At 59.0% G+C, this 20,489-nt stretch overlaps 6 protein-coding genes across 6 annotated transcripts; 3 read left to right on the top strand and 3 right to left on the bottom strand.

Moving 5' to 3' along the window:
• Positions 1 to 50: 50 nt before the first annotated feature.
• CMQ_2341 (gcn5-related n-acetyltransferase) lies at positions 51 to 1,268 on the top strand (the record flags this gene model as incomplete). The annotated part of the gene is made up of 1 exon (XM_014316299.1): positions 51 to 1,268. One exon carries the CDS (start codon positions 51 to 53, stop codon positions 1,266 to 1,268), a length of 1,218 nt encoding a protein of 405 aa, XP_014171774.1.
• Positions 1,269 to 1,561: 293 nt separating this feature from the next.
• On the bottom strand, positions 1,562 to 3,234 carry CMQ_2383 (glucokinase; the record flags this gene model as incomplete). Its single annotated transcript, XM_014316341.1, has 2 exons — positions 1,562 to 3,057; positions 3,138 to 3,234. 2 exons carry the CDS (start codon positions 3,232 to 3,234, stop codon positions 1,562 to 1,564), a joined length of 1,593 nt encoding a protein of 530 aa, XP_014171816.1.
• A 3,527-nt stretch (positions 3,235 to 6,761) lies between these two features.
• CMQ_2433 (hsp70 family protein) lies at positions 6,762 to 9,346 on the top strand (the record flags this gene model as incomplete). The annotated part of the gene is made up of 4 exons (XM_014316391.1): positions 6,762 to 7,538; positions 7,610 to 7,987; positions 8,060 to 9,086; positions 9,147 to 9,346. 4 exons carry the CDS (start codon positions 6,762 to 6,764, stop codon positions 9,344 to 9,346), a joined length of 2,382 nt encoding a protein of 793 aa, XP_014171866.1.
• Positions 9,347 to 10,055: 709 nt separating this feature from the next.
• Positions 10,056 to 11,999, top strand: CMQ_2092 (ctp synthase; the record flags this gene model as incomplete). The annotated part of the gene is made up of 4 exons (XM_014316050.1): positions 10,056 to 10,080; positions 10,163 to 10,697; positions 10,759 to 10,843; positions 10,908 to 11,999. The coding sequence occupies 4 exons, from the start codon at positions 10,056 to 10,058 to the stop codon at positions 11,997 to 11,999; spliced, it is 1,737 nt and encodes a 578-aa protein (XP_014171525.1).
• A 282-nt stretch (positions 12,000 to 12,281) lies between these two features.
• On the bottom strand, positions 12,282 to 16,062 carry CMQ_2442 (ankyrin repeat protein; the record flags this gene model as incomplete). Its single annotated transcript, XM_014316400.1, has 8 exons — positions 12,282 to 12,742; positions 12,802 to 13,080; positions 13,669 to 14,120; positions 14,189 to 14,621; positions 14,686 to 14,728; positions 14,793 to 14,853; positions 14,914 to 15,842; positions 15,904 to 16,062. The coding sequence occupies 8 exons, from the start codon at positions 16,060 to 16,062 to the stop codon at positions 12,282 to 12,284; spliced, it is 2,817 nt and encodes a 938-aa protein (XP_014171875.1).
• A 2,387-nt stretch (positions 16,063 to 18,449) lies between these two features.
• Positions 18,450 to 20,222, bottom strand: CMQ_2459 (c2hc5 finger protein; the record flags this gene model as incomplete). The annotated part of the gene is made up of 1 exon (XM_014316417.1): positions 18,450 to 20,222. The coding sequence occupies one exon, from the start codon at positions 20,220 to 20,222 to the stop codon at positions 18,450 to 18,452; it is 1,773 nt and encodes a 590-aa protein (XP_014171892.1).
• Positions 20,223 to 20,489: the final 267 nt, after the last annotated feature.

Here is a 20,489-nt window from a genome sequence, read left to right as displayed (position 1 = left end):
CCTCTTTGACTCTCCTCTCTCTCCTCTCATCTCGCATCCCTCAATCCATCATGCCAGCCGCCCAACGCTCCATTCTTTCCTTCTTTCAATCCTCCACCTCTTCCGCCTCTTCCGCCTCTTCCGCCTCTTCCGCCCTGCCGTCATCGACCTCGACACGCCCCATCGCTGCAGCGTCTCTTCCCCCACCACCACCTCCACCACCGCAGGCCAAGTTTGTCCCTCCGCCGACCGGCAATGGTCTGCTTCGTCCGCTGCCTCCGGCCGGCATGACCGCGCGGTCGGGCGGCAGCGTCGACCCCAAGCTCGACTTGCCGCCCATCACGGCCGAGCTCTTCACCGAGATTCTGACAACGTCTGGCGCCACCGTTTCCGGCGACGAGCTCGTGTTTCCGCTCCCAACTTCGGTCTCCTCGTCGTCCGCTTCCGTCCGCATCGTTGCGCCCCGCGACAGCCACATCCCCGACCTCGTCAGCGTCAATGCCATCCTGCTGTCTGTCCGCTATCCCGACACCTTCTACCGACCGGTGGCCGACTGCACGCGTGTGGCCTCGCTTTTCAACCGCGTCATCCTTGACGGTGAAAAGGTCGTTGGCGGCATCGTCTGCCGATTGGAGCCGTGGCCATTTGATCTAGACGAAAACCAAGACCAGCCCAACCCCGACTCCCTCGTCATCTACGTCCAGTCACTCGCCCTCCTCTCCCCTCATCGCGGCCGAGGCCTCGCTGCTGCTGCCCTCGATAGCCTCGCTGCCACCGCCACCGCCCTCAACGCTACCGGCCGGCTGCCGCCCGTTCGCGCCCTCTACGCCCACACCTGGACTGAGAGCGCTGACGTGCTGCGCTGGTACGAGGCTCGCGGCTTCGCCCGCCACGGCTCCGCTCCCATCGAGAACTACTATTTTGCCCTACGTCCCAGCACCGCTTGGATCATGCGCCGAGACCTGCCGCTGCCTGCTGACCTGTCGACATCAGCAACAACTGCTCTTCCAAGACCAGCCCCTACCTCTTCTCTCTCCTTCCAGAACACCCGCCCGAACATGGAGTGGAACGACTTGCCGGCCGACATGATGGCCGTCCCGTCTGCTTCTGCTTCGGCTGCCTCGTCGCGCACCGTCTCGCGCAAAACCTCCCGTCTGAACCTTCCCTCTTCCAGCGTGGGAGAAGACGACCAGCCCCCCGTCGGTCGCCCGACGTCCAGCTCACGCAGCAGCTCCGCCGCGCGGAAGAAGCGAGACCGCGCCTATCCTGCCGCCATGTTTGGCCAGTAGCAGGACACTTGGCGACCATGACAGCCATGAATATTAAGAGATTATACGTTACAATAACGGGATCGCCATTTTCAAGACAGATCTCAATACCACAAACACACAAAGACATTGTTTATTTTCTAGAGAGGCTTTGCCTCGAAATGGGTGCTATAAAATCCGTGAGGCAAAACGGCCTCGCAAACAATCATAAAACCCCCCGTTTTGCCATAATACACCGTAGCTCATGCCAAACATAAACATCCGTACGAAGTAAATCAATACAAAATCAGCCGCCAGCCTTCAGGGGCTGACCCTCATTCTTGATCGGCCTCCATCACCGCCACCAGGTGGTGACTGTTGCCGTTGGTCGCCGCATCCTTGCGCATTTGTTGCAGCACGTCTGTCGTCTGGCTCTGCTCCATGCCGGCCGCGACCAGAGCAATCAACGCGGCTCCGACGCCGGAGCCGTCCTTGGCGATGCCAATGCGGATGCGCTGTGCGCCCTCCTTACCGATGCCCTCAACCGCCTCCAGCGCCTCCAGGATCATGTCCCGGAACTCTGGGTAGTGCTCGACCAGGCTGCCGTCCACGCCAATGTCAATCGGCTCGCCCGCCCGCGCTGGGTCCGTGAGGTTGCCCGACTGCAATATGACGCCCGCAAGCGGCACCGCCGACAACCGAGCCGCTCTCCGCCCTACCGCGTTGGCAATGGCCTTGAAAGCCTGTGCGTCCTCCAGCGAGGGGGAGTAGATCTCAAGCTGGCTCTCCAGCTCCTGTCGCAGCGTCCCGAGATCGGACGTGTTGTCGAGCGCGGCCACAGACATGATAGCGCTGTCGAGGCCCCACTTCTGAAATATGCCTGACTCTGGCCCGAGGCTTGTGGTCGACTTCCAGTCGTTCTGGCTCGAGTTCTCGTCGCGAAACAACGCCACGTTTTTATTTTGCAGCATCGACACCAGCGTCAGGCGCACGATCTCGCCCAAAAACATGCCTGAAACCCGCTTCTCAAACATCTGGATGCCCGGGTTGACGCTCTCCTTGTCGAGCTGAATGTCGTACGGCGTGCTGGGAAGTACGTGCAGCTGGTTATCGAATGAGCCCCACTCGGTGTTGATCACCATCTCGCCCGTAGACGTGTCGTACTCTCCCTCGAGCGTCTTCTTAATATTGTCGACCTTCTCCACGTACGCGCCATTGGTGCCGGTGCCAAAAATGGCCCCCAGCAAGGTGCCAGCCTTGCCTGGCGAAGTGTACGAACGAGCCATCAGCGTGCCGACGGTGTCATTGACCAGGGCAGCCACCTTGACGGGCAGGCGCAGCGCGTCAATTTCGGTCTGGAGCAAGGCGCACACGTCCTTGCCGACGGCATCGGGAATGTCGAAGCCCTTCGTCCAGCGGATCAGGAAGCCCTTGTTAATGCCCACCTGGCGGACGGGAAAGCTGAAGGTGAAGCCTAGACGGAAGATGTTCTCGTCCCGGTAGCCCTCGGGTGTGCTCATTGTCTGCCGGCGGCGGACGTGGCTCTCGTAGTGGTCGGAGTGGTTCTCCTTGAGAAACTCGTCAATGCGCTGGGCGATGAAGGCAAAGAGCTCCTTGGCCGTCTTGGCGACCATCAAAGACTTTGGGATGGCTGCCTTGCTGTACGTGAGGTTGAACGAATTGTCTCCATTCAGCCGGACGGAGCAGACCCGAAGGTTGGTGCCGCCCAGATCGACCGCGAGGTACAGGCCCTTTTCTGTTCCATTGGGTACTGCGGTGACGTAGGTTGGAATTTGACTCAATGAGCTGCCATGTGCTTCCAGACCCTCGGCTGGGTAGATTAGCAGGGGTCAAAGAAAAAAAGTAGAAGTGGAGGTGCAAGAAGGCGGAACGAAAATGAACAATACATACTCATCTGGACGATAAATTCCTTGACGCCAGCGTTGATAGCATCGTCGGAATACTCAAACCGAGCAACAATGCTCTTTGTCTCTTGCGCAAGGGCCATCGCAAGTGGGACAGAAACTGGGGAATCCGTGGGAAAAGGACGGTTATCGCAAACTGGGGCTAAGTCTTCGGCGGGGGGTGAAAAAGCTGGATGGGGAAACGGGGAATGGGAGAGCTTGGCGTTCCAAAGCTGCGGCCGAAGAATCTGTCGGGGTTTTATAGGTCAGAGGACAGGTGAGTCGCGAATGAAGAGGAAGAAGGGGAGCAGGGAGGAAAGGCCGAAAAGAACGGCCTTTATGATGATGGCCGGACAGAACAGCATGAGTGAGATAATGGAAAGAGCCAAGAGGCCGACGGGGAAGAATATTGCGGGGTTCAGACCCCCCCCACGGGACACAAGACCGGGCAGGAACGAATGAGAATGAAGCCACGACGGGACCAGGGTCCGTATAGGCAGGCGGTGCGATGATTAAGTGACAGGCGCGCGCAACTAGCTTGGTTCCAAACTCACCAGCACAAGCCCAAACAATACGATGGTGACGACAGTGGGCAGCTTCCGGGCCGACTGGCTTCGGCGACTGCTGCGCGATTTCTGCATATCATACCGCGCTGCTGTTTTCAAAGCGTGGTTTGGGGGAATTGCGGGGCGCCACGAGGTGCCCCTTTCTGTTTGCGGCGACAGGATTGCTTCTCGTCTGAGACCTGCTTGCGTTGTCTCGCTCTCCGGTGGGAGAGTAGAGCTGCGGCGAAACCCTGTGGCTGCTGTACTATGGACTCTGTGTGCTCGTCGTTTGTTAGCCTTCAGTGCTGATTCGCAGGCGCTACCGCTGGTTTTTACAGTGGTGCCCCGCAGGACGCGCAGAAGAGGCAGGTGCGCCGTGGCGTGTGATGGCGGTTGGGCTTGCCTCTCTATCGTGAGACAGCAGCGGAGCAATGGCGTGGTGAGCCGTATTCGCGCATAGGTAGACAGGCACCCCCAATTGGCAAATCAGCGCGGTCGCGAGGTGGGCCGGTGACGATAATTACTCCGTAGAGCGTATTTGTACCCGTAGAAAGAGCGAAGAGAGGCCGAGCCGACGGAGCGTCTGCCGAAAGAGCCGTGCGACCGGGGGAAAATGCTAGCACAACACAGAAAGAGACGAGATATGCGCAGAGCCGGGAGCGAAACCGGGGACGGAAAGGGGGAGCAGAGAGGAGTAGAGGGGAGCAGAGGGGAAGGCAGAATCCTGGTTTCTTGGTTTTGGTGCTGGTGCTGGTGCTGCTGGTGCTGCTGGTGCTGCTGGTGCTGCTGGTGCTGCTGGTGCTGGTGCTGCTTGCAGGAAGCCGGAATGTTGAAAGGCGGTAAGACAACCCCGAGCCCGGATCGGTCGCGCGAAGAGCCGAAGGGATGACGAGCAGCCGCGATGACGACTGGAAACGGCAAGTTGTGTGATCTGGGAGAGCAAGAGGACATGAGACGAAAGACGAAAGACGAAAGACGACGCAAGCCGAGGCTCGTCAGGTTAAAATGGCGGAGTGATGTCGGAGTAATAGGGGAGCTATGAGCGGTGGAGAGAGGAAAAGGCCCCGGCTTTGGGTCCCCGTGATCGCTTTGGGCGAGCAAATCGCCCTTCAAGCTGGAGACCCCAGTTGGGACCCCGGTCGAGCGATGACGAAGAAGTACGAGTTCTCCGTACGTCGTAGCATGTGTATTTATCTTGTGCTAGTTTTACCTTGCTTTTGCTTCGCATCGCCAATTTCCGCCTTCCTGCGAAGTATGGAGTGCCCTTGTGAGGGGCCAGAAGCTGCAGGAAAATACGTACACGGAAGTCGACGCTTTGACGATTTCTCGAGCGAGCGCCAGTCGCCCGATTGGGCTCCCGGCTCCAGGAGCGGGATGTGAGGCCGTACACGGCACTACGAGTCCGAGCATGTATCGACGCTTTCGTCCAGCTGCAGCATTCCGGGGCGGCATAAACAGCCAGAGAGGCTAGCAAAGTCCGGCGCCGAGTATCGTTCTACTGTGACGGAAAGCCTCCGTGGCGGCAGGCGGAGCTATTCGCCATGCATACAGACTACGCCGTACGAGCGCGTACCTTACTCGTCCTCGTACTATGTAGCCTCATCGAAGCAAAGGGTATGTCATCCAATATTATGCAGATCCAAAACAGGGCTGAATGTGGCGGCCGGAAATGGCATATTTCCCCTGGATAGCCGCAACCGGTCTGGTCCGGTCCCAGATCCATCGACTACGAGTACTCGTATGAACGAGCAGGTCGGCTGTGCAGTGTGGCAGATCGAGGCTGAGCAGGTTTTAGATGAATATCTGACAGGCGCTAAATTCTGATCTCCTAGAAAGAGAGGGGGAATGTGGCTTGGGAGGAAGACGGCGTGGCTGAGCAGCGTTGGCCCAGTCATTCCAGACCGGCAGCCCGAGTATTCCGGCCTCACGATACTCGGCTCGCATGTGCGACTACTGTCACCAGTGTGCGCAGCTTTCCAGAGGCACAGCGTTGCAGGCAGCCGTCAGAGCCGACGAGCGTGCAGCCGACCAATGAGAACCGACCGTCCGACCGTCAGAAGGATGCAGTCAAAAAGTCCTACGGCCCACCACCAAAAGTCCTACACAATCCAGTATATCTTACCGCTAAGCTGGCAAAGCGTCGTAACGTTTCCCCCTCTCCCGTCCAAGGAGCGGCTGAGCCCCCTAGCGTGTGTCGAAACGGTGCGCCAGCTTGCCCAACACGATATGAACAGCCCAGTACGGAGTACGGAGTACGGAAGTGGACGATGAGTCCTTGTAGGGCTAAAAGCCGTTTCGCCGTTTTGCCGTTCCGCCGTCGGCCTGATTATTACAGAGCCCTCCGTTTTGACATAGGAATCACCACAATCTCTGGAATTGCGTGGCCGCAGCACCAATCTTATAGGGCCTCTCCAGCACTCAGCCTTGCCTGCACCCAACGAAAGGCAGCCAGCCACGATCAGCCAGCACAGCAGTCCAGCTTACGCTCCCAGTCGACCCCGCTAAAACCCCTCATCTCACACCACCCTTGTCGGCAACGCGCACTCCTCCTGTTCCTACGAGCACCATAGCTAGTCCCAGTCCTACGAATAGTCCTCGCCAGTCCTCGCGGTCCTTGCAGTCTTCCTAAATCCTTCCAATCCTCTCCCTTCTCGTCCGTTAATGCACTGCTCGTATTACTCGTCTCGTATCTGGCCAGCTTTGCACACTAAACTCGTCGAAAAAAGGAGTCTGAGGCGCCAGCCGCTCCTGCCGTCCTAATTTCTCACCAACAAGGAGGGAAAATAACACTACCTCCCTTCTTCACCGTTTCTACCTCCCCCCCCCCCCCCTAATAAATACTCCCTATCCATTGTTCCATTCCCTTTCTTCTGTCCGTTCCGAACATTTGCTCTCTTAAGAACGTCTTTCGATATCCACAACCACGCCCCCCCCCCCCCCCTTCCCCCTCCTCCTCCTCCCGGCACCGTCTTGGCCTCTTGGCTCGTTCCGCCTGTTTCTTTTCTTTTTCCCTTTTTCTCCTCGTCCCCCCCTCTTTCTTCTGTCTTTCACACTTCTCCCCTCTTCCCCCCCTCCGGGTCTTCCATATGAGTTCGTTGAACTCGAGATTCAAAGCCCTTGGTTTTGGAAAGCGCAAGTCCACCACCAGTATACCAGGCAACTTTCCACCACAACAGGCTACCTACGCTTCCAACCCACCGCCTCCCCAGATTTCACGACAGTTCTCACCCCATCCCACTCCCCCTCCTTTTCAGCCGCAAACACAACAGCAGCAACCTCAACACGCTCAGACTCAGGCGCCGCCCCCTTCGCACACTCCTCAACCTCAAGGAGCACAGGCGCCTCTTCCTCCTTTTCCATCTCCGACCCAGATTCCTATCTCGTCAAGCTCTCCTCCCCCTCAATCCTTTGGTGCCGCGCCTCTAGGCATCCAGGTGCCCAACCAAACGTCGCCTCCTCCCCAGTTACAACAGCAACAACAACAACAGCCGCCATCCACCATGAATCATAACATACCGGGCGTTCGTCCGCCCAGCTACAATTCTGGATATCCCCAACCCGGTGTCCAGAACCCTCTCGGTCGTGCAAGTCCAGGCGCTCCTCGTGCGCCACCAAGCCAGATGGTCGGTGGCCCGCCTCCCATCAACACTGGCGCTCCCGTCTCCGGCTACCCACCGCCGATGCAGCTTCCGGGCGGTACTCCACAATCCATGGGTGGACCGCCTGGATACACCGGCGCCCCTGCTGGCTACGGCGCACCTCAGCAGGCCCAGCAGCCTATACAGGGCATCTACGGACGTCCTGCGGCCGAGGTTGAGGGAAGCAGCCGGAGTAAAGCACAGCTGATCGTTGGTATCGATTTTGTACGTTGCTACGCCTCTAATTTTGCTTCTTTCTTTTTTTCCATGCGTCGCCACCCGCTGACAGGCGACAGGGAACCACCTTTTCTGGTGTTGCATTTGCGTTCGCCACGAATAACGAGGCAAAAGAAGACATCATCACAGAATGGCCCGGTGCTGGTTCATACACGAAACAGAAGATCCCCACGGTGCTCTACTATGACCAGTATCAGAAAGTTGTTGGCTGGGGCCCCGATATTGCCGATGCCCTCGCCCCGACTGGCTATCCCAAGGCTGGCGTGCAGAAGGTGGAATGGTTCAAGCTGCAGCTGATGCTGTCTGGAAATACGTACATCGACCCCATCAACCTGCCGCCCTTGCCTCCTGGAAAGTCGGAGATCGACGTCGCCGCCGACTACCTCTTCAAGCTGCGTCAGGCCATGCGTTCTGCCTTGCAAAAGACGCTCGGCGAGGTGTTCAACCGTGAGGAGCGCAACATTCGCTAATACCTCACCGTTCCTGCCATCTGGAACGACGCCGGCAAGGCTGCCACCCGTGCTGCTGCGATCCAGGCCGGCTTCCTGCGTGACGAGAACGACAACCGTCTGACCCTGGTCAGCGAACCCGAGGCTGCTGCCCTCTTCTGTTCCAAGACGGGCCTGCTGAACCTCAAGGTTCACGACGCTGTACTGATCGTCGATTGCGGTGGTGGCACCGTCGATCTGATCGCCTACGAGGTGGAAGAGGAAAACCCCTTTACTGTCGCCGAGTGCACGGCTGGTTCCGGCGACTCGTGCGGCTCCACAGCGCTGAACCGGAACTTCAGCAACATTTTGCGCACCAAGATCCGCAAGATGAAGCTGCCCGATGGGTCCAAGATGGCCGGCCGTGTCTACGCCAAGTGCATCATGGACTTCGAGAACCGCATTAAAGCGGACTTCCGCAACAACGGCCAGAAATGGGCTGTCGATGTCGGCATCGAGGCCGAGTTCCCCGAGGCCGGCATCGAGGAGGGCTACATGACCTTTACCAACGAAGAGATTCTGCAATGCTTTGAGCCCGTTGTTAATCGCATTCTCGAGCTTGTCCGCAACCAGATCATCGCCATCCAGGCCCAGAACCGGACACTCCAGAACATTCTGGTCGTCGGTGGTTTCGGAGCCTCGGAGTTTCTGTTCCAGCAGATCAAGCTGCACGTGCCACCACAGTTCCAGTCCAAGGTCGTCCGGCCCATGGACTCCGTTGCTGCCATTGTCAAGGGTGCCGTAACGGCTGGTATCACCGAGCGGGTTGTTACCCAGCGTGTGGCCCGTCGCCACTATCTCATGGCCACGCTGCAGCCCTTCAAGGAGGGCTACCACCCAGAGGCCTACCGCGTGCCGTCGCTCGACGGCAAGGACCGCTGCAAGTTTACGCGGCAAATATTTGTCCAGAAGGGGCAGAAGGTCAAGATTGGCGAGCCGGTCAAGGTTTCGTTTTTCCGCCAGGTCGCGCCAGGTGCTACGCTCATGTACGAGGACATTCTGTATGCCTGTGACGAGGATGTGTGTCCCGAGTACACAAAGGATCCCAGTACGTTTCAAAGCAGTTCCACTACAGTTTCATCCCAGTTCTCGCTGACCGTCGCTGCAGGAATCAAGGAAGTCGTCACGCTCACGTCCGACCTGTCGCGGAAGAATCTCGAGAAGGACTTTGAGCGTATGGACACGCCACAAGGAACGTTCTATCGGGTGTATTTCGACATTTATCTGACGCTGGACGGCTCCGAATTCAGTGCCGAGCTGGTGTGCCAAGGGGAGGTCATGGGTCGTTGCCGTTCTCGCTTCCGGTGATTGTACCGCGTTATGCGTTATGCGTTACCTGTGTCTTGTTCTGTTCCTCGTCTTTTTCTTTAATTTTCTTTGATACCTGTTCCGAGGATTTCTTCGCCCAGACGCCGGGCAGTGAGAAACGTGATATATAATATATGTTTAGGGACGAGCGACAGAATCGAACAAGAGAAGTTGAAAAAGAAGCTGAGGAGAACACACATCTGCTTGCTCGCGCCCTTAATACGACCAAAAAGGACAACGGGAAGATATCGGGGAGGGGAGATCGAAGCGAGTGTCTCCCATTTTGAGGAGGCGATTTGGCGTGCATTGTGTTGTAATGTCTATCGCCTGGGGCACCGTTTTATATGCATGATATAGAAGCATCTCAAGTGGTTATCAACGCTCAGTGCCTTTGTTCTAACCCCGCCAGATCTACAAAGACGCTAGCACGTGTGATAGAGATGTAATGACTCTTAACATGTCAAGGCAGGTGCATTCCAACCTATCGGGGTTAGCGTGCAGTCCCTCCAGGGCGCGTCTAAATTTTTTTTATAGTACTTTTTCCGGTATGGATTTTTTCGAGCCTTTCCTTTCCTCTTTTTTCTCCCCCCCCCTCTCCACGCTCTTGTTGCACCCCGTCAGATACAACAGAAGCGTGTGAGAGGTGCAGGCCAGCAAAATCATTTCACGGAGCTCTTTTAGACATTGCAGAAATCAAGCTACCGGCAAGATGAAATACGTGCTGGTTTCGGGAGGTAAGAAAAATCAGAAGAAAAATCGAGTTCCCTCACAGACATGAAGGGCCTCTCTGACTCTCTGGCTCTCCCCCGCGTGCAGGAGTGATCTCGGGTGTGGGCAAGGGCATCATTGCGTCCAGCACGGGCCTGCTGCTCAAGTCGATGGGCCTGACGGTGACGAGCATCAAGATCGACCCGTACATGAACATTGATGCGGGCACGATGGCGCCGACGGAACACGGCGAGGTGTACGTGACGGATGACGGCGGCGAGATGGACCTGGACATTGGGCACTACGAGCGGTACCTGCTGACGACGCTGACGCGCGACCACAACCTGACGACGGGCAAGATCTACCAGCAGGTGATCGAGCGTGAGCGTCGCGGCGACTACCTGGGCAAAACGGTGCAGGTGGTGCCCCACTTGACAAACGCAATTCAAGACTGGATTGAGCGTGTGGCCAAGGTGCCGGTGGACGAGTCGGGCGCGCAGCCGGACGTGTGCGTGATTGAGCTGGGCGGCACGGTGGGCGACATCGAGAGCGCGCCGTTCATCCACGCCATGAGCCAGTTTCAGCGACGAGCGGGCAAAGGCAACTTTCTGCAGATCCACGTGTCCTACGTGCCTGTGATCCCGTGAGTGTGGTGTTGTTGCGTTCCTTGATCGGGTAGGTTGTGCAGCCACTAACAGGACCAGGCCAGGGCCTCATGGCGAGCAAAAGACGAAGCCGACGCAGAGAGCGGTTGGGGACGTGCGCAGTGCGGGTTTGAACCCGGATATTGTGAGTTTCATGCTGTGCAGTGCTGTGTTGTTTGTGGTGAGGCTCGCGGCTGACCAGACGGCAGATTGCGTGCCGCTGTGAGCGTCCGCTGGAGGACTCGGTGATTCAGAAGATTGCCAACATGTGCCAGGTGGAGACGAAGCAGGTGCTGACGGTGCACAACGTGTCGACGACGTACCACGTGCCGCTGCTGCTGCGCAACCAAAAGTTCCGCGAGAGCATCAGCGGGCTGCTGGAGCTGGAGGCCGTGCCACGGGCGCCGGAGCTGGTGGTGCGCGGCGAGAAGATGTGGCAGCGGTGGGTGGAACTGACGCGCGGACAGGACAGCAGCGTGGACACGGTGACGATTGTGCTGGTGGGCAAGTACACGACGCTGGAGGACGCATACATCAGCGTGGGCAAGTCGCTGGAGCACGCGGCGATGTACTGCAAGAAGAAGCTCAACCTGGTGTGGGTGGACGCGTCGAATCTGGAGGACGCAGCACTGGAGGCATCGCCGGCCGAGTTCCACAAGGCGTGGCACGCGGTGTGCACGGCGGACGGCATCCTGGTACCAGGCGGCTTTGGCGTGCGCGGCACCGAGGGCATGATCAAGGCGACGACATGGGCGCGCACCAAGAACGTGCCTTTCCTGGGCGTGTGCCTGGGCATGCAGCTGGCCATTGTGGAGTATGCGCGCAACGTGTGCGGTATTGCTGGAGCCGGCAGCGAGGAGCTGCACCCGGGCTGCGAGAGCCCGGTGATCGTGTACATGCCTGAGGTCGACCGGACGAAGCTGGGCGGGACCATGCGTCTGGGCAAGCGGCGCTGTGTCTTCCAGCCCGACACGGCCGGCTGGTCTCGCTTCCGGGCGCTCTACGGCGACGCGGCCGAGATTGAGGAGCGCCATCGCCACCGCTATGAGGTCTCGCCCGACATGTTTGAGCGGCTGGAAGCGCCCAAGGACCTCGTCTTTGTCGGCAAGGACGAGAAGGGCGAGCGCATCGAGGTCATCGAGCTGCGCAGCCACCCCTTCTTTGTGGGCGTGCAGTTCCATCCTGAGTATCTCAGCCGCGTCCTGGCGCCCAGCAAGTCGTACCTGGGTTTCTTTGCGGCTGCTGCCGGCGTGCTGGACGATATAACCGCTCGCTTCAACGGCAAGGAGGCGACCGTTTGAGGCAAGTATGGCTGGATGGACAGAGAGTCAGGAGACGAGACGGAGACGAGACAGGAGACATTTGGCAAAGGACGGGAAGACAAGAACAGGAGGAACAATGGATAGGCAGGTTTCTATACAGTAGACAAATCCTGCGGCTTCGCTTTGGGCCCTTTTATGTTGCAGGTTTCGGATTTATTACGGTGTTTTTGGCGCCAGGAAATTTATATCCACATTCAGTACTCTGCCCAAGTGCTCTCTCTCTCTCTCTCTCGCCCATCCGCCCATCCGCCCACCCGTCCCTCAGGTCCGGGCTCGCTGGGCCTTGTGATTGCGTTCCCACTCGGCGCGCTCGCCCTCGTCGCTGCCGCTAAAGTCGGCGTCGTCGTCGTCGTTCTTGGCTGCCGAAGGTGCCGAAGGTGCCGAAGGTGCCGAGGTTTTGTTCTTCTTGGCTTTGGGCGCGTCGGCCTCAACAAAGTCGCCGGCGTTGAGCTGCGCGTACTCGTGGCGCTGGATGACCTGCCGCAGGCCCGGGTAGCGCGGGTCGACCAGCTGGGTGGCCGTCAGGCCGGCGCCGTTCTTCAGCCGCGGGTTAGACCCAGCCTCGAGCATCATCTCGACGAGCGCCTGGGCGAACGGCTGCTGGGCCGGCGGCTCCTTGTTGGACCAGCGCACGACCGTGTGCAGGGGCGTGTCCTTTTCGCGGCGGGACAGAGGATCGCACTCGAAGCCGGGCTGGTCGAGGAGCATGTCGATGATCTCGTCTGGGAGCGTGAGAAGGTTAGGGACAGACGCAACGGACAGATCCCCGGATCAGCCTTACAGTTTCCTGCCGCCGCTGCCTCGTGGTACAGGTGATTCCCCATCACCGTTGTGGTCTCGTTCAGCAGCCGGGCGATCTCGTCTTCCGACCGGCCCTCCAAGACCTCCGACAGCAGGTCGGTGTTGTTGCGCCGGCAGGCCTCGACCAGCTGCTCCTGCACAGACGCGCCCTGCAGACGCCGGTTAGCACGGGATCGACCGACACACACGGGCGAGAACGTCGGGGTGGCCGGCTTGCCTCGTGCACCTCCTCGCGTCCAGACATGGCGAGACAGGCACTCTGGATGATTGCTCCTTTTCTTTTTCTTTTTTCTTTTTTCTCTGCTCCCTTTTCTGTCTTCTCTCTTTGGTCTTTTTCGCGTAGACGGATAGTGCGAATTGCCGACCAAGCACAAACACAACAGTCTGCAGGCGATTTCTGGTTGGAGCAGGTCGGGGATGCAGGCTGTCGTCGCGCTCAAACACCTGGGACAACGGGCCGGATGGAGTTGGCCTGAGAGCAACGACGGCTGAGGCTGTGTTCTGTGTTTCAAGGCAACCGCTAATAGGAGAGCCGCCCTAGTTTTTAGTGAGGGGCAGGCCATAAGGGTGGCCCCGCATTTTAGGTTGCCATAGCTGCGCCTCTGATGTTCTCATGGCCAAACGCTGGATTCTAGTTGTATTGTGCTCGTTTCTAACGGCGTGCTCATGATCGCGTTTTATGTATGGAGAAAGCAGCAAGCTGGGAATTATATGCTGGGAAGAAGAAAGAAAGGAAGAACGGATATTTGAATGAGAAAATGAGAAAATGAAGAGAAAATCCAAAGACAAAAACAAAAACAACCGCAAGCCACCACACCTCACCGCAGCTCCCTCGACCAGTCCATACCCGAAAGCTGCGGGAGTTCTAGGTTCGGTCTTCTGGCCGGCCGGCCGTCATCTGACAGTGCGTTCATGGCCCAGAGGCTGCGGAATGGTCGGCCCAACATGGCCATCAAGTCGAGGGATGTACCGAGGTGCCCGGGGTCTGTAGTGAGAGGAGCAGTCAGGAGCAACGACACGCTCTCGAAGCCGACATGGCCGCGCTCGGCCGAGCCTGTCTCACTGCCGGCCATGCCGTAGCCGCGCGACCACTGGTCCCTGGACAGATCCACGAAGACGGGATGCAGCTTCCCGTGGAACTCCTTCGCCACGTCGTCCACGGCACCGCTGTAGTTGAGCACCTGGAGGCACACGCGGGCCAGCTGCAGATCGCCCTCCCACGTGTCGGGGTGGCATCGATGCAGCTGCCGCTGCGCGACAACGTGGAGAATCACGATACAGCACGTGTATGCCTGGATTCTGTGGAGGCGTGGCCGGTGTCAGCAGTGTGGTGCCAGAAGACAGAAGAAAAAGAAGCGGACACGCACATGACAACCCAACACCGTCTCGGAATGCGCTGACTGTCGACGAGATGGGACAGGATGCGGGCCGTCGTGCGTGCTGCTGCGATGCCCTGCCGCAGAAGGCTGTCAGGTATGCCGTCGAGGCCCTGGACGAGGATCTGGCGGCTCGCCTGGGTGTTTTCTATGCAGCTGAACTGCGACGCCATGCGGCGGTACACCAGAACGATGGCGCCCAGGTGCATCAGGTGGAGACGCGAGGCCTCGCGCTGCGTCTCGGGCGACAAGAGACTGTCGTTCAGGTTCGCCAGGTACAGTTGGAAGGGCAGCTTGTTGTGCCAGCTCTGCAGGTCTCGCAGGACCGACTCGAACGACAGCACGGTGATCTCCTTGAACGCAAAGTGCACCCGCAAGATCTCGACGGTGAGCACGGCAATCTTGGCAGACTCCGCCTCGATGGCTGTAGATGAACTGGTCAGATCGTGTCCGGTCGTGTAGTCGGAAGAGTGGTCTTGTGGTCTTACCTTCTTCGATACTCGGCACTGCCTCGAACTCCATCGCCGACGGCTGTCATCCGGTCAGCAATACACCGCACCGCATATACAAAGGGGCTCATCGAGCCGGCACGCACATTGACTCTCTCAAACTCAACCTCCTGTCCGGATATCGAACCTATGGTGAAGGATAGCCAGCTTAGTCATCCTATTAGCGAGGACGAAAACAGCAGGTGTGAGCGGTTCAGGCGTTCTTACCACGACAGGCAAACAAGTATTCGCCAGGACCTTCGCAGCTTCACCCACTCGTCCAATGCTATTATCGGATCGATAGGCGTCTTATGGAAAAGGCCATGTGTGCGGCACAGCTTCAAGCCGACGCCTATCCACATGAGTGCTACCGTGTTCTGCGCCATGAGGTTGAAGATGGCCAGCATGGTGGCGAGTTTGATAGCGGTGAACGGGGCCGCTTCCATGACGAGCTCAAAGTAGTGCTTGGCCAGATTGTAGGCTGTCCGGGCCTGATCGGGGGTGAACAGGTCGGGCGAGGTTTGCATGCCGACAGCAACGATCGAGGCAACGCAGGCTGTGGCGATGCTCCGGTTATTGTCCGAGGTCGACACCGGTGCAGGGGAGCCGAAGAGCATGGCGTAGAGCCGGCCGGCCTCGTCTTCGGCGAAGACGTGCTGCAGCTTTCCGCCGTGTTTGTAGAACTCGGAGAGCGCCTTGGCCGTGACGGCAGCCCCAGGCATGGCGAGCTCGACGAGGATGGTGCTGTGAAGGCCGGAGGGGGACATCTGGGCGGGTTTCTTGGGAGGACTGGCGCTCAGCTCGTCGCCCGAGTCGGAGACAGAGCCGGTGGCCGAGGCAGCTATAGGAGATGACAGTACGGCAGCCGCTGCGAGAGTCGAAGCCGTAGCAACCCTGGGAGATGAGGCCGAAGACGGCACCGTGGTCGAGCCGCCGGTCTCGCGCAGCATCGCAACGGGATCGTCCAGGACGCGCAGACGGCACAACAGCCGCTCGGAGTCGGCCTGTGAGGCCTGGCGCAACGATGCAAAGACGTTCTCGTAGGCCGCAAGCCTCGACCGCATGGCCGCCTGGCGCGACTGGCCGGCCTCGCCCTCGTAGCCACACGGCCGGTCACGGTCGATGCAGTTGCCGCAGCGAGGCCTGCCACCATCGCACTGCCGGATGTCAGCGGGGAGAGCTTGGCGACCGGGAGAGCCGGACCGCACAGATACGCACCTTGGCCTTCATCTGCCGGCACATCTGGCAGGCCTGTGGCACGCTGCGGATGCGCTTGAGGAGCGGCCGATGGGGATGCATGGAAGGCGGCCCGTCGTCCGGAGAGTCTTCCGGACGGTGTGCGCCAGCCGCAGGCAGCAGGGTTCGAAACGAGGCCATGTGTCGAGAGGGAAGAACGGGTATTTTATAAACAAACAGACGAACAGAAGACAAAAGTCAGACAAAGAGAGGAAAGCCAGGAACAGAGGCTTGTCAACACGTACAGTGGGGATGACGTCTATTTCAACTCTCCAGGAGATAGAAGAGGGTCTCGTTGGCAGAGGCACGCATGGAGAAGTGCTCTTGAACTTGTCTCGATTCCCTCGTGTCTGGATCACCGGCCATCAGCAACTCCCGGCGGCCAGATAGCCCTCTCCTCGGCTGGGAGGACATGATGCAAGGCTTGCCAGCCTGACAGAGCTGGTGGGCGGGCGTCTAGATGCCGCAGGCAGATCCGACGGACTGGTTCTAGTACTACGCCTGTACTCGTACACATTCATATCGAACGACCACTGGAGACATCCCTGCTTGCCACGCGCCCCATTAACTCCGTCGGCAGCTTGTTGCATTAGCGGGCGGTCTAGGCTCTGGGCAGACGCCACGGTCCAGGCTCACGTCGCCGTCCGTCGCTCTTTCCGCCGGCTGTGAGTGGACGGCGTGCGCCTTCCCTGGCCGCTGTTGCTTCTGGTCTCTGTCCTGCTTCATCCCTCATGCTTCATTCCTCATGCTTCAACCTGCCTCAGCCGTTTCACTTAACTTCGCCCGTCCCATTCCTCGCCGCCGTCCTCCCTGGATACAGACAGTCCGAACACACCCCGCTCGTCACTGCTGACTTTTGTTCTTTTGTTTTGCCCAGACGGCCGCCCCCTTCCGGCCAACTGCAGAGTTCCCGGCAGGCCCCCCCCTTTTTTTTATTTTTCCACATTCTCTCCTCGTGGCCACCGTTAGCGCTGGTGGCCGAGATGCAGACAGCCCATGTCCTTTCTCGCATGGTCCTCTCTCCTTTTCTCGGAAATGCTGTGTGTCCTGTATGGCCTTTTGGCCCGCTCCATCTCCATTTGCATCCCATCGCTGCGTCTGGCTAGGCATACCGCCAGGACACTCTTTTCTCTGTGCAGACGTGGGGCGATGCAGGCAGCTGCTGGCACACGTGAGCGCGCCAGCGGAGCCGATGTCGAACAGGCTCATACGATTTCCCGGGCTGCACAGCACGCAATTTTCAGCCAAACACGCATTTGGGAACGCTCAGCACGGTCTAGACGTTCTTTTGTCGTTCACCTTGCCAGCTCCCCCACCACAGCCCATAACACGACCTTTGTGCTGGCGAGCGGCTAGCCATTTTTGCTCAGCATAGCATTTGCTCTGCACATCAAATCACGCTCATCGCCGTTAACCTGGTGGCCAGACCGCAGCCGGTGCATCTCCGCCACCGCTAGCATGCGTACGGTTATGCGTAGCGCTCTGGGATGCTCGTGACTCGCATGTTTTTACTTGGCTCCCCGGATCTCTGTGCGGGCCGTTCGTCGGGCTCAGGGAGGGTACTTTTCTCATTTTCGCTTGGCCGGGTTGGCCATTAGACGCAACTACGAGCAGCATGGACAATGCAATAGTATTTCCTCCTTCGGCTAGTTCTTTGAAACTTGTGCCCACAACAACCCATCCAAAAACGCTACCTGGCCCACACATGGATCTCCGAGTAGTCTCAAACAGCTGCAGACATCATGACTAGCATGCATATAGCGGGATGCGGACAGACCTATTTGTCCATCACAATGAAAAAAGGAAAAGGGCCAATATGAGGCAACCGCGTGATGAAATTGTGGTTCAACGAAAGCAGGGAGGAAAGCAAATGTGCGACGTCTGGTAGGGAAATCCCTCCGGGTCAGCCTTGCCAAGTCGAATGTTCGTGCAGAGCTCGCTAGCATCAGTATCACTGTCGCTCGAGACTCAAGGGCGCCACCGGTATTGCCACCGCCTCTCATACGCGTAGAGTTCAAGTCTAGCCGTCAAAAGCGTGTTGTGTTGTTTGCTCGATAGGAAAGGAAAATCAGAAAAGGCCCAAAACGCGCAGGCTTGCATCTGCCGATCCTGAATAAACTTGCCCAGCGCATTGTTTACCCAAACCAGGTAGCAACTAGTCCGAGGGAGATTGCATACGGAACTGAAATCCGCTCCGCAAGCACGAAGCCACCAAGCGGCTAATTCACATATGTGGATCGCTCAAAGTTTGCTAGAGGGAGGGTTGTTGGTGACGTTGGCACCGACGAGGCGGTTGAGGTTGCGGAACTAGCCGCAATAGTCTAGGCAATCCTGCTGGAGAGTTGGATGCGTACAGCATGCAGCGGTAGAGAGGAAGGGTATAAGGTTCTATACTCTGTAGTTCCAGCGCTTGCAAATAGCCCGTCCTCTCCTGGATAACTACGTACAGATGAGGAAGTTGTGACCGAGGGCAGCAGCAGCGAACAGGACTCGTAGCGTTTCGATCGATTAGTAAGCACGTCCAACACTCATCCCCGTCCAGGCTCGTCGGTTCCTCCGGTGCCATAGATGCCGCCGTCGAGGATGACGGCCTCGTTATCGTTCAGATCGTCCTGGACTCGCTGCCACCGTGACGCTGCCTCGGGGTCGTCCTTCCGGCCGGGCAGAGGCGCCGCAGACTCATCGTCGTCGTCGTCCGCTTCTTCGTCGGCCCTGCCTTTGCCCTTGCCTTTGGCCTTTTCCTTCTTCTGCTTGTGGGGTTTATACACCGGTCTGATCAGCCGACCGAGCAGCGGGTTCTTGCTAAAGGTGCCACCCGCGCCAGCGCCATCGCCAGAAGCATCAGCACCAGTGCCAGCATCAAAGCCTCCGAGACCCAGGCCATCATCGCCGTCGCTGTCGGTGCCGTCTTCGCTCAGCGATGAGGGCGGCCGTTCGGCGGCGACGGTCTTCTTGAAAACCTTGCGGCCGGCGAGGTCGATGCTGAGGACTTGGCGACGCTTCTCGTACTCGGGCCGGGCGTTCCACTCCATCTCGCGCAACAGCTTCTGCTGACGTCGCAGGGCACGGGCACGTTCTTCGGGCGTGGCCCACAGGTTCTGGGCAGCGGCACCGGCACCGCTGCCGCCGGCCGCAGCCAGCGCCATGGCCTCGCCGACGTCAAAGTCGGCGGCCTCGTCGCGCACCGTCGTCCGCTGGGCGTTCTCGGCCTGGAAGGCCAGCAGGCGGTCACGGTGGGCTCGCGCCTGGGTCTGGGCCTCGGCCAAGCTGACAAATTCGGCATCGTCACCACCCCACTTGACCGAGCCGGCAATCATCGTCGGCCGCGCATACGGCTTCGCAGCACCGGCCACGTCTGGCCGTCGGTGTGCTGCCTTGTCGGCCGCCATCTTCTCGCGTCCGCGCTGCTCGCGCAGCTCCCGGATCATCGCCTGCACCTCGTCGGCTGCCAGCAGCGGCTGTCCGCAGAACGTACACGGCCCCAGCCCCTCCTTGAGGCAGATCACCTTGCCACAGTGCAGGCAGTTGGGCGCCGCCGTCTGCAGCGGGTGTCGCGTCGCCACGCAGTGGCACCGTCGCGTCGCCACGTCCTGCACGCCGTCGCTGCCACCGCTGGCCAGCGTCGGGTTCGTGCTGATCTCCAGCGCCCGGATCGCCGCGTCAAAATCCGCCAGCGCCGTCGATGCCCCCTGCATCGCCGTGCCGCCCGTGATCGTGATCCTGGCTGCCGGCTGCGTTTTGCTGTTTGTCCGGCTGCTTGTCGTGACTGCCTTGCTGCCCTTGGCCTTGGGCTGCAGCGCATCCTGGATCATGGACCCCGCTGCCGACGGCGGTTTCCGCTGCTGCTGCTGTTGCTGTTGAGGCGGTGTCGTGCTTGCACCGGCCTGCACAGCTCCGGACCGGCTCACCATGTAGTCGTCCTCCACATCCTTTTTACTGTAGGCCGAGCCGGGATGCGGCGCCAGCTGGGCCACCTGTCGCGGTGGTGGCGTGTGCAGGGGGGCCTTCTTCTTCTTGGGCCCGCGGCGGGGCTTCGGTACGGCGTTGATCTCGCTGCTGCGGGACGCAGTCGCGGCTGGAGAGACATCCTTGGCTGCTGTCGCTGCTGCTGACGGGCCTGCCGGGTCATGTCGGCGGCCGTTGAAGTCGGCAATAAAGGCAACAGCTGCGGGTGAGTCGCCAAGCAGGTTCTTGAAATGGTCGACGGCATCGGCCTTGGACAGCGTCAGCGAGTAGTCGAGCACCTGCTGCAGGGCATCGTCGGGAAGGTCGATCAGCCGCGCGAGCTGTGTTCTTGACATGGCCGGCGTGTGCAGGTTGTCGTCGCCGGACAGTCGTTTGAAGTTGCTATTACAGTATGTCCATAGCTGAATGTACGATAAGATATTGGTGGTTATAGGCTTCAAGATTACTCATCCCGTATGACTCGTCGGAGCAGCGCTGTCCGCCCAAAAGCCCCTGCCGTGTGGCAACAGCTGGCACTGCTAGCGTGGCATCTATGGCCCAAAGAGGAAGCTGACGCGCAGGCGACCAAAATCCACTCGCACCACAGAAGTGTACAGATCGAA

The sequence above is a fragment of the Grosmannia clavigera genome, assembly GCF_000143105.1.
Source record: "Grosmannia clavigera kw1407 unplaced genomic scaffold GCSC_156, whole genome shotgun sequence".
Lineage (NCBI taxonomy): Eukaryota > Fungi > Ascomycota > Sordariomycetes > Ophiostomatales > Ophiostomataceae > Leptographium > Leptographium clavigerum.
Note: the sequence above shows the minus strand (reverse complement) of the source record. Positions and strands in the feature narration are given on the sequence as shown.